The following is a 14822-nucleotide window of genomic DNA, read 5'->3' on the forward strand; positions in this document are numbered from 1 at the left end:
TTTTTTCCCCAGTTTCCTACTTAAGAAATTGCATTCAGTATGCTTCATTGTTTTAGTGGGATGAAGAACTTCCAAGTCACAATATTCTTTTGTTTAGCAACATGCTCTAACAGACAGTATGTGAGTGTGACTAACTAACAAGCATACTAAGTGGGCAGGTGCTGAAAGAGAAACTTTAACCTGCTACATCAATGCACTAACAGAACTGCTGCCTACAGGTCCAAAACTATGGCGTTTATACAGCCATAGTGAACCGTGTAAACAATTAGTATTAAAACAATCTCAATTTTATACAAAAAGATACTATGCCATTTGTACACTGAATTTAATTGGGGAATAAAGTAAAAGTGCTTAAGTCTCAAAGTTATGGTTAAAAAGAAAAAGCCCTCTAAAAAAAACTAGAAGGCCAGAAAAATGTCCCTGTTTCTTCTTCCCAACTCTCAAAAATAGCTGCAATATTTGACTACATGAATGCAGAGGGCTAAAATATACATTAGGGGACAAGCTAGAACTGTCCACACTTGCAGACGGCTTTATTGCTGTATAAAGTGTTTTAACTGGCCTTTAAGTTCTCTTGGCATATGTCCTGAAAACGGCACACTCTGGAGACCTATCTACTGCTGTAAATTATTTCCCTTTGGTTCTCAGGCAGATCAGCTCTTGGCACCAAGAAAAAAAATCCAGGTATGCTTCTATATAACATTTAACTTCTACATAACATTTCAAGGCCGTGGTTTTAAAATGCTAATGGCTATTACAGTATAAATCCACACAGGCAGCCTATTTTATTAACTGAAAATGATAATCTTCTTAAAGAGATCATGCTTGTTACAAGAATAATTTCATTCACATCAGTTTTTCCAAAGTTTTATACTTGCAGACTCTACACAGAGATCAAATCTGATAAAAAAGAGATTTTTTCAATTAAGCGCTCATGTGAGCGCACGTGCGTACACACACACACACACACACACACACACACACACACACACACACACACACAGAGCTGGGCAGTGCCTGGTGAGGCGGGTGCAGGGTCCCAGGAGCTCTGCCCCCTCCGGCCTGGTGGCGTAACTGAGGCTGGCCCCATCCCAGCCCCCCTAAGTGGTGTGGGGCTGGGGTTGGGGCCAGTTTGGGGAGGCAGCTGGGGCCAGTGCTGGGCTGGGGGGGTGGTGAGTTTCCTCCCCCCGCCCCTCCTCCCCATAGACTTTCCGTGGGGGAGTGCATGTGCACATGCATGTGCACGCTCAGGCCCCCTTCCCCCTACAAATTTATTATTTTCCCTGATTTAAACCGATTTTTTTTCTTTTTTTCCTTTTATCCTGATTTCAACCTGTTTTTTATGTTTGGAAGATAAGCTCTGAAAAATTCACGGAATTTTTTTTTTTAAAAATAAAAACTGAAAATGCGGAACACTACTTATGACATAATCTTCAATTAATCAATAACAAACTATTTTTCAGCAGGATCCTTGCCTCATTCAACTATTCATTATGGCTAGGGACAGACATTACACAATAACTGGTTTAAGTGATCAGAAACTGGTTTAAACATGTAACTGAACATAAATTCAGTACATATAAACCAGTTTCAAAATGGCTGAAACTGGTTTGAAATAAACCTGGTTGAATGTACTGTTGAATCAGACTTAACTGATTTGGGTCAAACTGGTTTATACAATATCTGTCCCAGATGCCTACCTGGTTCAAGTTTAGTCAGTCTGGGACAGACAGACAGAATAGTGTCAGCTTAGGGCTTTTTGAAGCTAATCAACAGGGCAGCTGGTAATGTCCTCCATTCCTTCCTTGGAAAAAGCTGTTTAAGAAGAGCTTGAACTAAAGAGCCTTTTATTTTTTGATGGGCTGATAACACTGTGGTTATATTGGTCCTCTGGCTGGTTTGCAGGCAGGGAGAGGGAGATTGAAAAGCTCAGTTATCATCAACTGATGCATGCGCTGCACCTCCCCCTCCCCCCGCCCTTCTCCCCTTAAATCTTCCCACCACTGGCTCCCCTTCAACGTTCTTATCAAGTCCTGGGCAGCATCACAGCATTCCCACTTTCTCCTGCACCCTCTTTCTCCCCACCACAATGGTTCTCAGCCTTGCTGCCCGTCTGTTCAGTTTCTCCTACTATATGCAAATATGAAACGTTTAAGACTTAAAACTAAAATTTCTCAGGGGCAATTGAAGCACAGCATCTCGACTGACAATTTTGCTATCTTTGGGTCTGCAGTCATCTGTGCAATGCTCAGACCAGGTCTCAATACTCTGCCCAACTGATGTTCCCAGAGGAACCATAAATTTGTCCTCAGCCAATTTCTAACTCGTCTACTTTCCGCTCCTTTCATTGACCGTCAGTTCCACTTCCTTTGCTCAGCCAGTCTCAGGTTCCTTATCTTTCCAGTCCAGTCATACTCCTTGTCCAAATACAATTATGCTCCCAATATAGGTCCAGCTCTTGTCCCCTTCGTATTCAAACCAAGCAGCTTCCTCTTCTACCCTGCCCAGATAAAACAGCAGTAAAGCTACAGAGCTCTCAGCTGTGGTACTGACATAGCTGGCAGTGGCCAAGAGCTGCAATTGCAGGGAAAGTCCTGCTCAAACCCAGACTGCAGTATGCTTAGTGTGGTTGCCATCTGCAGGGTTTTTGTTTTTTTTTGCTGAGAAGCTGTAGCTGGCCTATAACGAGCATGTGCAGATCAGGATTTTTTTAAAGCTGTATTTTGCCCAATTATGAGTAGAATTAGATGAAAATGGTAAAAGACACATACATATCCTTGACATGGGCACCTCCTGCCAAATTTCAAGTCCTTTCCAATGGTGTACCGTGGGTCTCTGGCACCCAGAGGCCAATGCCTGCATTGTGTCCTTCAGGGACGATCTGAGCAGGGTACAGGAATCCCCCTCCCACCCCAAAGCACTTCCGTGGGGAAATTAACATTGCGGCACACTGGACGCTGGGGGAGGGGCAGTGGCCAGAATTTCTAGCTGGAACAGGTAAAGAAACATACAGGCAGGCGGGTCAAACACAGGAGGCATCGTGGCCTCTCCAGCCGGGCATCCCACCAGGCCAGCACCTGGGGTCCTTCCACCCCACTTCCATTGGTATACCAGTGGTCCCTTCCCTAAGCTGGGGATAATAACAACTTTTTAAAGCAGTAGCTCTTCTCCCCTCATTCCCTCCCAAAAATTTCCAGTAAAGTAGTAAAGTTTGACAAATTAATAAGCAATGGAAAAAACGCTGTTATAAATGGAAACAAGAGACAGCCTTAATAATAGCTGGGGTCTTCAATCCCATCTAAAACAAGTGAGCTTGACACTGATTTAAGTCCTATTTTTTGTAGTAGCTCCAGACGTGCACCATGCTGTGTGCACCCCATGGGCAAGCTGCATCTTGATGAGAAGATAAAAGAAGTTATGGCAAAGCCATAAAAGTTTTGCATTTCAGTTTAGCAGTCATCCAAAATTCTGATCCTCCTACCTGAAACCCATTCAAACACCCTGGTTTTGAAAAGTGAGCTATGGCCCTCACCCAGAGAAAATAGGGATGACAGAAATAAAAGAAAACTGAACTTTTAAATAAAAAAAGGCTTGGATTAGTTTATGTTTTGAACAAAATTATAGAAAGCAAATAAAACAAAATTTGCATGTGGACTTAGGACACTGTAACAACTTTATATACAGTATCATGCTCCACTGGGTTGTGTGCAGAGCTCTGGCACTGAGAGTTCAAATGTTCTAACCTGGAATCTTTCATCAGTTTCATTCTCTCCAATCTGTCTCAGGAGCTCCCCACTGGCTTGCCCGATGCTTCCAGCTGCTGTCAAAACTGTCTGGCGAGGCTAGAAAAATATCAAATGGATACAAAATAAGCTGGTTTATACAAAGAAAAACTTTTCTATAATTTTGGGATTCTTTAAAAGCACTTAAGCACATTACTGTAAACAGGGTAACACCACTGAAATCTCTACTGAGGTTTTTCCATAAACTAAGAACTAGGGAGATGTAACCCTGGTTTCCTCTTGGACAACAGAATTTTTATTTCCTTAAAATGTTGATAGAAAGATTAGTTTCCTGTGACTACACAACACTATAATGTTCAAATTAGATATTTTGTCTAATTAGATACTGGCAGTTCTTAATTTCCCAGTATGCTGTAATTTACTCTTGCAGTTAGAAAAGAAACCAAATATTTTTCAAGATTTCCCACCAGAAGAGAATGCTATATTGGATTACATTCAAGTTGCTTCAATTTTTAATTAAAAAAGGAATAAAGTAAGAAGAAGCAATGAATAGGAAACAGGAACAATGGATGTTATCTAGCCTGACTTTAGATCCAACAATAATATACATTGGTCCAAGTTTTATACACAATTAGTGTAGTTTCATAGTTTCTAGGGTCGGAAGGGACCTGAGATCATCAAGTCCGACCCCCTGCAATGGCAGAAAAGAGTACTGGGGTCAAATGACCCCAGCAAGGTGTACATCTAGCCTCCTCTTAAAGAGCCCCAGGGTAGGAGCCAGCACCACACCTGACCAGTGCTGCATAGAGGGGGAGGATCACTGCCTTGGACCTGCTCGAGATGCATCTGTGGATGCATGACAAGGTGCGGTTGGCCTTCCTGACTGCATCCCCACACTGCCGACCCATGTTCATCTTGGAGTCAATGATGACTCCAAGATCCTTTTCCGCCTCTGTACTGACCAGAAGGGAGTTCCCCAGCCTGTAGGTATGGTGCTGGTTGTTCCTCCCCAGGTGCATCACTTTGCACTTGTCTGTGTTGAATCCCATCCTGTTCTCATCCGCCCACCCCTGTAACCTGTCTAGGTCCGATTGCAGCCTATTCCTCCCTTCTAGCGTGCCCACATCCCCCCACATCTTAGTGTCATCAGCAAACTTGAACAGGGTGCTTTTTACCCCCTCATCCAAGTCACTGATGAAGATGTTGAACAGCGTGGGCCCGAGGACTGAGCCCTGGGGGACCCCACTGCCCACATCCCTCCAGGCTGAAAAAGACCCATTCACCACCACTCTCTGGTGCGGCCCTCCAGCCAGTTGGCGACCCATTTGACTGTGTAGGTGTTGACACCACAGTCCCCCAGTTTCTTAATGAGAACGGGGTGAGAGACAGTGTCAAAGGCCTTCTGAAAGTGCAGGAAGGCTATGTCCACTGCTACCCCTGCATCTAATGATTTGGTGATCTGATCATAGAAGGCCACCGGGTTGGTCTGACAGGACCTGCCACTGATGAACCCGTGTTGGTTGCCCCTAAGCATGAAATCCCCTGCTGGCCCCTCGTGGATGTGTGCCAGAATAATTTTCTCAAACAGCTTGCCAAGGATCGAGGTAAGACTGCCTGGCCTATAGTTTCCCAGGTCCTCCTTCTTACCCTTTTTGAAGATGGGAACCACGTTGGCCCTCTTCCAGTCCTCTGGCACCACACCAGAGCACCACGAGTGCTCATAAAGCCGTGCCAGGGGTCCTGCAATGACCCAGTTAATACTATATCACATTATTTCAGCTCTAAGTAGCAAGATTTTTTTTCTGGTTACTTCGAGCTGCATACAATATTGATTGTTCTAAGATCACTGGCTGCAGCACTTAAAAGACATGAAGTCAGAGGTAAGGTGTAGGAGACAAAAGTAATAGTCAGGAGAGGTTCCTGGATGAACCGTGAAGCAGACAGCTCTGAGAACAGCCAACTTAATATAAAGATCGTTTAACTGAGCTTACTCCTCAGTCAAGAAGCATGGGAAAGTTCAGAGTTTCCCTAGTCTTACTTCTCCTGAAGTGGGCTGCACAGCTTTCAGCAGGTCTGAGACAGCACCAGCCAGAGTTCGAGCAGCTTTCAAGAGGTCCTCCCCACTTCCAACTTCATCATCCATAAGGGCAGCAAGCAGTTTCACACCTTTGGACATCTCCGTTAGGTTGGAAGAGATAGTTGTAATTGCACATCCCACAGCTGTGTAATCAGTGTCAACTGGGTCACCTGAAGGACAAACGCAAGTAATAGGCATTTAGACACAGTCTATCAACATGTAGTGTCAACTACATGTTTCAAGCCACCATTACGGTCAACTAACCACTACTTCTCCCTCTACACAACATTATGCGTTTCTCATCAGTACTGCCCAATTTAATAAGAGACCCATGATTGCTTCTCATTCCATATCCACTATTTGATGAGACTCACACTAATGGGTACTATACATTGTTCATATCTTTTTCAGAGCCCTGTTGCTGAGGGCCCCTCTACACATGCAGGTAAGGCACAATGAGATCTAATGCATGATCCACACAATCGCACCTCCTGCCATGCCATATATATAGCTGGGAGATCTCAGCTGATGCCATCTCCTTGCATTAGGGGTGCGCGAAACCCCCGAGGCTGGGAGACAGCAGTTGTGCCCTGTGGCTGCTGAGACTCAGCTGGATCCTGGCACCAGGAGGCACGCTGTGGGACTCTGGGTCCTGGTATCTGCTGGACTTTGGGTTTGTATGGCTTTGCGTTGCCCCTGAAACCACGAGACATTTTCTCCCCCTCCCCCCGCCCCGACTCCCAGAGCTTGAGACTAAGCCAAGCAGCAGCTGTGGCCAACTGTTACCTGGGCTGACTAAGAACAATTTGCTCCTGGGTCAGTATCTACATGTGCACTTAGGCACATTAAAGTGCCATTTTCTAGTATCTGTATCTGTTGGTACTAGTAAACAAAGTTTTAAATTAATCTACTGTGCAGTAATTGCTGTGCACATGTAGACAGTGATTCTTTATTAGTCTAATGCGCAGTAATGTGAACATGTAGATGTGTCCCGTTTTGCTGAAAATAGGCTGGAACATGCATATTTGAAATTCTCACTGCTATGGAATGTCCATCACTGTATCTTACCTGCCGTGAGATTAACAACTGAAGCAGTTCCTGCGGTGATGGCATCAACCTGAGAGTGTATTTCATGCTTTGATTCATCTACTTTGTTCTGAACCCATACCCTCGATGCCTGAAGACCAACAAAGACAGAGAATTAAGGACTACAATGGAACACAGAGCAAAGTAGTAAGATAAAGTCCTTGACAGGTTTTTCATTCTTTCTAAAGGCTTTTAAAAAGAAGCAATTACAGCAAATGAGATTTAAGGTTCAAATATGTCACCAAATACTTTTTAATTTAGTTTTTCAGTACGTTACATAACAACTGCCCTGAATGAACACCATAAGCAAGATGGCCCAATGACACAGAAGAGAGGATGGCAGTTCTATTTTGTGGATTCGACAAGCCAAGTATCTGAAAAGGGATGAAAAGCCACAAGATGTCTGACAGGATCACGCACACTTGTGTTAATGTCTTCAGGGGCCTGAACTGTCTCTACAAGAAAAAAACAAACAAAAACCGAAACTAAAAACCCAGCTGTGCTGTACCCAGTATGTTCGCTTTGTTTTATAGTTACTGCTTCAGTGTCTCTCCCCTCAGGAATTACTTACTCCAAATGTCCAGGAGGGAGGTGTATACCTGCTTTTTCAGATATGCTGGGTAAAAGTCTACCTTCAGTTATAAAAACAGAGATTCACTGAAACAAATGGAATTGCATAGATGTGCAGGAAGGGAGAGCTAGACTCAATATGCAGCTTCCAAAGGTTCACATGAGTGAAACAGAACAAGTTTCCTGCACAGAATCTGTAAATCAAACACAGGATTTTTATCTTATTTATAAAGCTACAGAGATACCAGTCTAGATCTAGGGACAATAAACATGTTGTATGAAAGAAATCTTTTGACCATTAAGATGACTCTCCAGCATCAAGAAATTTACCATGTCTTGTCCTAGAGGTGGTAGGTTATCAACTTCATTGAGGTCAGCCTGTGCCTGCTGAACGGCATGCATACTAGTATTTATAGTCCCCATCAAGGCCTGCTGTGCTGAGGTCTGTGAGAGAAACAAGGAAAAATGGTGTATGCCAAGATCCAAACAGTGATTTAGGTAGATGTTAGATGTTTTCTGCTATATGCTACCCACAGAGTAAATGAGATCATGTAAATGATGATAGTTTTTATTCAAATTATCTTATGTGCAGACTGCCTCTGCATTAATCAGAAAGAACAAAGAATGACAGCTTAAGTATTAATGGCATGCATTTGTCAGGGGCAGAATTGGCAGGCTGGCTTCTAAGACCACTCTGGTGCTCTGTATAGACCGATAAGGATTACAGCCCTCTGTATGTATTCTGTTGTTTTCCCAGCTGGGGGAGAAAGGGCATGAACAATAACAAAACAAGGGCACCCCAGATGTACACAATAAATTGCAATATTAACTGCTATATCAAGTAGGTTCAAGATGACACTTAGCTGCTAAGGTAGATCCGCTAGGGGCACACAACTTCTATCCACTGATATCAAAGGAAGTTAAGCTCTTAAGTAGCTTCCTGGATCTGAGCCCAGCTCCCTATTGTCCTTGCTGTCTTCTATTTCCTTTTTTATTAAATAAGTGTTACCCTACTGGATAACTTACTTCCTTACACATTCCCAGTGGTAACAACCCTAAGCAGCAGCATCTGGCTTTTTGGTGCATGTCATTAGGCTCATACCCATGAGACGAAGGCTGAGGAAAGGGGGTAGAGTGGGGAAGGCGGCAAACCTATCCAATCTCTGAAGTATGTAACTGTTCTTTTACAGGGTTGTACAACCTCAGAAAACTTGATCGGCTCCCAAGTAAGGAATTTCTTTAGCTATGAGGAGGTTTTTCAATGTAGTCAGTCATTTCTATTAACTGACAGAGACAACTAAAAAAACTCTATAGTTATTTAAAGGAGACTGAAAAGTCCCAGGAACTTCCTTGAATATAACATTTTGCTATGAACAGGTCTATGTAAGGCATACAGTTATTATTAGAAAATGCATTTGCATTCCATTTACCATTTTACAGATCAGCTCAAGAATTTTTCTGCTTTCTGACAGAGGTGATAATTCTTGCTGTCTATGTTACCCGGCATAACTTTTCATGTTGAATACTAAACAAAGCATTAGGCAGACAAGGTTCTTTGGGTAGAAAGATGCTTCTTTGCAAGCTTTCAGGCACAAATACCCCTCTTTCAGGCACCCTTTTTGTGCCCAAAAGCTTGCAAAAAACAATAAATTCTTTACCTGAAATATAAAATGAGGGATATAATTGTCAGTGACATTTGAGGTAACAGGGGCAGTAAGCACTGGACCCTGTTTGCATCCTTAGATATTTCTCTTGTTATGGTTCTAGTCTGAGGCTGAAATCATCTTATCCTTTCAACTATGTCATCCAACAATTGAATATGGTCATTCAGACATTCCTCTGATTCCTTCTCAAGATGGTTTAACATGTTTTGTGCAATCCTCTAATTGTATGTATTTCTAAAATGTTGAATTTTCACAAACATACCTAATATTGAGAGTACCAGTGCTTTCCTAACATATTTTATATGAATGTTGATGTGAGTTTTTAATCTATTCCCAGGATATGGTAATCAATTTTCCATAGTAATACACTACATTAGCTTCATTAAAAATAAATCTAAAATTAAATTGCCACTGGTGTGATAAGGTGGTCAGAGGACCGAAGTATTTTAGATGAAAATAAATAATTACTTGCTGCTACACAGTAGTAACATAATGATGCTCTGTATTACACTGCTGGTGATCCAAACTAGACTACTGTCAGGGCATAGAGAATAGAGAACATGTATACAGACCTTCCTACTTAAACACTCTTTTAAACTAAAAGAATCTTACTGGACACCATATTTAAAAACTGATAGATACTGACAGAGTTATACAGATAAATTAAAATTAAATACTGTTTTTACTTGAGTATAACATCACCCCCAATAATTAGATTTTATATATAGAAAATTTACAAATTTGTTACAATTTTTCAGGTACGGGGCTTAATTATTGGAGGTTTGCCTTGAATTTGTCTCCCTCCCACTAGTACAGCAGAGAAAATAAATCTGGGAGGTGAGGCAGCCCCCTTGCCTTCTGCCCTGCCTCCCAACTTCTTCCCCCTGCAGTCTCTCGCCCCACTCCTTATTGTCAGACCCTGCTCTCCCTGAGCATGTGAAACTGAAAAACACATTCGAAAACACTGACCTTAAAATAAGCATACCAAAACATACCTGTAGCAATTTGCATAGATGCTAATTACTGCAGGTACCCATAGACTTAGTTCATCCAGAATTGATGCATTTTACCTTTTCTGAAACTACTTTAAGTTTCTGTACAGATACTCCATAAATACACTTTTAAGGAGCACTTTGGGATCTACTTATATACAGTACAAGCCATTTTTTTTTAAGGAAAATATTTAGTGTCCAAGATCAAATTAGCCAAATCAGCCAGATCAGTTCCAAATCCTTTCGATCATTCTAGAACCACACGTGGCCCTACTGCTGGCAAGTATCCTCCACCCCAAACTTCTCAGCCTGGGGCTTCAGATACTTTCAGATCTTTTGGCAGGCATCCTACACACAGGCCCAAGCCTAGAGGCCTGGGGTTCAGATGCCCCCTGAGTTTCTTTTGCCCTCAACCACATGGCCACAGGAGCAAGCTAGGGAGGAATCTCCCATTTCCATGAAGTCACCATATAGCTGAGATCTTCCTGCTGGAAGCTAGCCAGTAGAAAAATAACTATGAGACTCTTATAAGTAGTCCTATCTGCATACAGACAAGGGTGCACTCTCTACTACACAGTGCCAATTTAATTACATTATCTTGGCTGTGGTATTTCCCCTGCCAAGTAAGTATACTACAAATCATGCGTATTATTAATCTAGAACCAAAGGGCTCATGATTTATCATATAATTCATTGTCCTGGGCCCCAGCAGAACCAACAGAATTTCAAGGCATGGTGATGTCACAGCCCATCACTGCTCAGTATGTGAGTGTATTCCAGGTGCCCCTACACAAAGCATCCATGTCCTGACTAACCCCCACTCATGACTGGAACCGACTGTTCTCACCATGAGTCCTGGGAGCCTCCAAAAATGTATATGCAGAGGAGGTTCAGGGTAACCTGGCCTGGCTCCACCTCAAGAAGGGTGGGGTCACACGAATCATATGCAACAGACAGAGAACAGGTGACAGAAGGATTCTGGGTGAACCATTTGGCGGCTTGTTTGGCGATGTTTACCAGGCATTTAAGGCTGGTGAAGAAACAAGAATCATTGGAAACTGGGAAAGAAAGGCACGGCTCAGCTGTAGGAGTGAAGAGGAAGTCAAAATGTACACAGTAGCTCATACGTGGCTCGCCGTGGCTGTAAAAAAGGCAGCAATGAGGGGAACTGCATTTAATGGGCACCCATATGTCTTACTCAGATGGGCTGCGCTAACCAGCATGTCTGCCCAATGTGTTTTATAGTTAGGCTCATGCTGGCTGCATTTCATCAGCGTCATAGTTGGTTTGTATTGCTGAGCTTATACTGCTTTTGGCAGAAGTTTAAGGACAGACAATGTATTTACTGAGATTTTCTTGTACCTGCTTATAAAATAAGGGGGTTCCCCACCCCCTGTGCCAACTTGGGGGAAACGCAACCTTGATTTGTATTCAAGTAAATATGGTCAGTTTTCAAATTATTTTGACAAATTTATTTTGTATTCAAGTGCATAGAGCACCCTGAAACATGACCAAAACACTCCATGAAATGACTAACAGAAATATCCAAAGCTGAAAATGATGTCTAAATAGAGGAGTGTTTAGGACAATGTAAATGTGGATATAAATGTATATCATTTTTACTCAATATTTCAGGTTCCTATTCTTTTTTCCAGGCATGGTAAAAGTTCCCTTAATTAATTTAAGGGAAAACAAGTCTGCTTCAAGAGAAAGGGGAAAAAGGTAAACAATTCAAAAGTGGCATTTGATTGCAATATTCTAAATCAGGGGTATTCAACCCCTGGCCCACAACACCATGTCCTGCCAAATTTCCAAACTCATGGAGACCCCAGTCCCTGAGCACTAGATTCTAGGGCACAAGGCTGGGTAAGGGGAGTGCTGGGTGTCAGGGCCCAATCCCAGCGTGCTTAGGCAGTACAAGGCCCCTGGGACCCAATCTGGAGTACAGTGGGAAGGAAGGGGTGGCACTGGACCCCCAGTGCCTAATCTGGGCATGCAGGCTAGTGCCAGACCCCTAAGGCCCCAAGCCCAACTTATGGGGCCAGGAGGGGGTATTCTGGCACCTCAGGGCTCAACCCAGCCTGTAAACTGGCCTTGCCTCACTCATCTGACCCTTTTGGCTAAAACAGTGATCACTCATGTTCTAAACAGTACAGGGACATTCAAACATGCAGTTTATCAGGCAACCTAGCTGAAGGTTTGACAAACCCATACTCACTCCCCAGTCATTACACAGTAACAGGAAGCGTGCACATGCACACCTCTACACAACTCACTCCAGACTGGTTTCAAAGAATGTTAAACACTTAGTTTTCTCACCAGTGGAGGCATGTGCCCTCTATGCATTTGCCCAATCATGACCTGCTGCTGGGGCGAAGGCATACTGCCAATGTTGAAAGTTTCTGGGCCACTAGAGCCTGAACGCATGACCGCAGGCAGTGCTACTGAGCCATGCTCGACCTTCCCTGTTCGGTTGAACTGTTGCTGCAGAATGGTGGATCTGAAAAGGAAAAGTACAAATTAGCTCCTTTAACCTCCTGTAAACTAATTTTTGATTTTCCTGTGTTTTCTAAGCAGGGAACTCTTAAATTCCAGTCAGACTCCTTCCACTTAGCCATTTTACAGCTTCTAAAGCCTCAAGTGTTTTAACAAATGAATTTTTATTAACCTTTTCAACCTGCACAAGCCATGAAGAAAAAACAGAAAGACACCTCATGTCTTCATTATGATGACTTTGCTGCAGTTACAAAGATACATTTTTGAAGTTGGGAGCCATGTCACTTGCATTAAAATCATAAACAACAGTTTTGTTTCAACCATGCATCAAACAGGATGATCAAACAGAAAGATGAATGCTTCAGGAAGACTTTCCAAGCATGGCTGAGAGCAGGGACAAAATTGGTGCCCTCTTTTGTAACTCACCTATGTACTTACATTTGGCATCTGACAGTCACACAATCATTGAAAATCAGGGTTGAAAGGAACCTCAGGAGGTCATCTAGGCTAACCCCTGCTTGAAGCAGGGCCATCTCCAACTAGTTCATCCCAGACAAGGGGGATGGTCTAGCCAGGTCTTAAAAACCTTTAATGGTGGAGATTCCACAACCTCTCTGGGTAACCTGTTCCAGTGCTTTCTTATGTGCCTAGTGAGGAAGTTTTTCCTAATATCTAAACTAAACTTCCCTGGCTGCAATTTGAGACCATTCTAACCTAGATTTCATTTGCCAGTATATCAGATAATGGGCAAAATGTACTTCAAACTATAAAAGTTACTATTAGGCACAGACACAATCATCTGCTCATATTAAATCAGAGTTCCAACTATTGGGGGTACTAGCATAAATTTGGTTCAAATAGCAATAACTTGTTGAAAAAAGTCACAGTAATTTCAGCCCTCTCTCCTTCAACTGCACTGTGGGCCAAAATCCACATACCTTGCCTTTCATGGCATCTGAAATGTTATCAGTGGATTTTGCTTGCATAGTAAACAAAAGTGTGCTAATGACATTGCTTACAGTTCACTTGATAAGAGCCAGAAAATACAGTGGAATGCAAATTCCAATGAAAGCTGTGAACACAGCAAATGTAAGCTACCAAAATCTAGTTAGTCTAAGTATGCAAAGACAGACTATGCAACATAACACTAACTACATTTATTTTTTATACAGACCAGCATACATTTTTTCACTGAATTACACTCTCATTATCATAGTTCACAGCTTATCAGCACACACTGGGAACATTTAGATCCAAGCAGTAGTCTTGGGTCAAACCCTGCATCTCTTAAATGAAGTTTTACTCTGCAGAGTAGAACACAGACCAGGTTTTTTAAACTACCTTGCCTTAAACAAATATGTGTTAAAACATATCTGGTATGAAGGTAACTGTCCAAAACTTATTCACTCCTATGGAAAGAAAAATTTTTCAATGGTGCAAACTCACTTCTTAGGTGAAACAGATTCTTCCAACATTGTTGACTCCTCATCTCCTTCAAGTCCAAATCTATCCTTACTTTGCTTCTGAAAACAAATAAATCAAAACAGTTTGTGACATTTTTATTTTTTAGTATAGGAACCTCTCATTGTTTTCATAAATCCTGTCAAGCCGTTTGCATGGTCTTTTCAAGTTATATCATAATTTTTGGTACTCTCAACACGTGAATAAAATTTCGGAATAAAGACATGCCTATCCCTTCGTAGATGCCATGGAGAAGAGAAATTTTGGTATTTGTAACAATACTAACAGACTTTGTTTCTACACAAGGTAAAGCACTAAGAAACTGTGTTGAGACAACACTTGGCCCCCTAATAACGCCTACTTCCTTTGAGAAAAGATAGTCTTTAAAGAGGCTTAATACCACCAGGCAGTCTCACATTGACAGGGCTGTCATCTGTTTCTTCCACTGATTCATTACATAAAAAAGGCATAAATGAAGTTCTACAAAGTCTTGTCAGTGCACATAGTCCACAGTATTGATGAATAAGTCTCATCAGCATACGTAGTCCACAGATACGGATGAATAATTCATCAATGAATATTTCTCAACTGTACAATGTGAAGAAAGTGCCGATGTGTACTGCATTTACTTGAATACAAGGACCCTGAATGTAAGATGAACCCCCCAATAATTAGATTCTATACCCACAAAATTTATAAAATTATAATAATTTTCCATGTATGAAATCTAATT

The 14822-nt window shown here is 42.1% G+C and overlaps 1 protein-coding gene across 13 annotated transcripts in view; it reads right to left on the reverse strand.

The window, feature by feature from the left end:
* Window positions 1-14822, reverse strand: part of TLN2 (talin 2) — a 383956-nt gene that overhangs the window by 144947 nt on the left and 224187 nt on the right. For all 13 annotated transcript variants that reach the window (XM_090029605.1, XM_090029610.1, XM_090029613.1 and 10 more), the window contains 6 exons: window positions 14075-14151; window positions 12452-12632; window positions 7807-7920; window positions 6889-6997; window positions 5782-5990; window positions 3744-3842 (listed from right to left, as the gene is read on the reverse strand). In XM_090029605.1, the coding sequence (XP_089885731.1) occupies window positions 3744-3842; window positions 5782-5990; window positions 6889-6997; window positions 7807-7920; window positions 12452-12632; window positions 14075-14151 (789 nt within the window). The remainder of the gene's footprint in view (window positions 1-3743; window positions 3843-5781; window positions 5991-6888; window positions 6998-7806; window positions 7921-12451; window positions 12633-14074; window positions 14152-14822) is intronic.

This window comes from Crocodylus siamensis, chromosome 15 (genome assembly GCF_052110815.1).
Source record: "Crocodylus siamensis isolate JL-2025a chromosome 15, ASM5211081v1, whole genome shotgun sequence".
NCBI lineage: Eukaryota > Metazoa > Chordata > Crocodylia > Crocodylidae > Crocodylus > Crocodylus siamensis.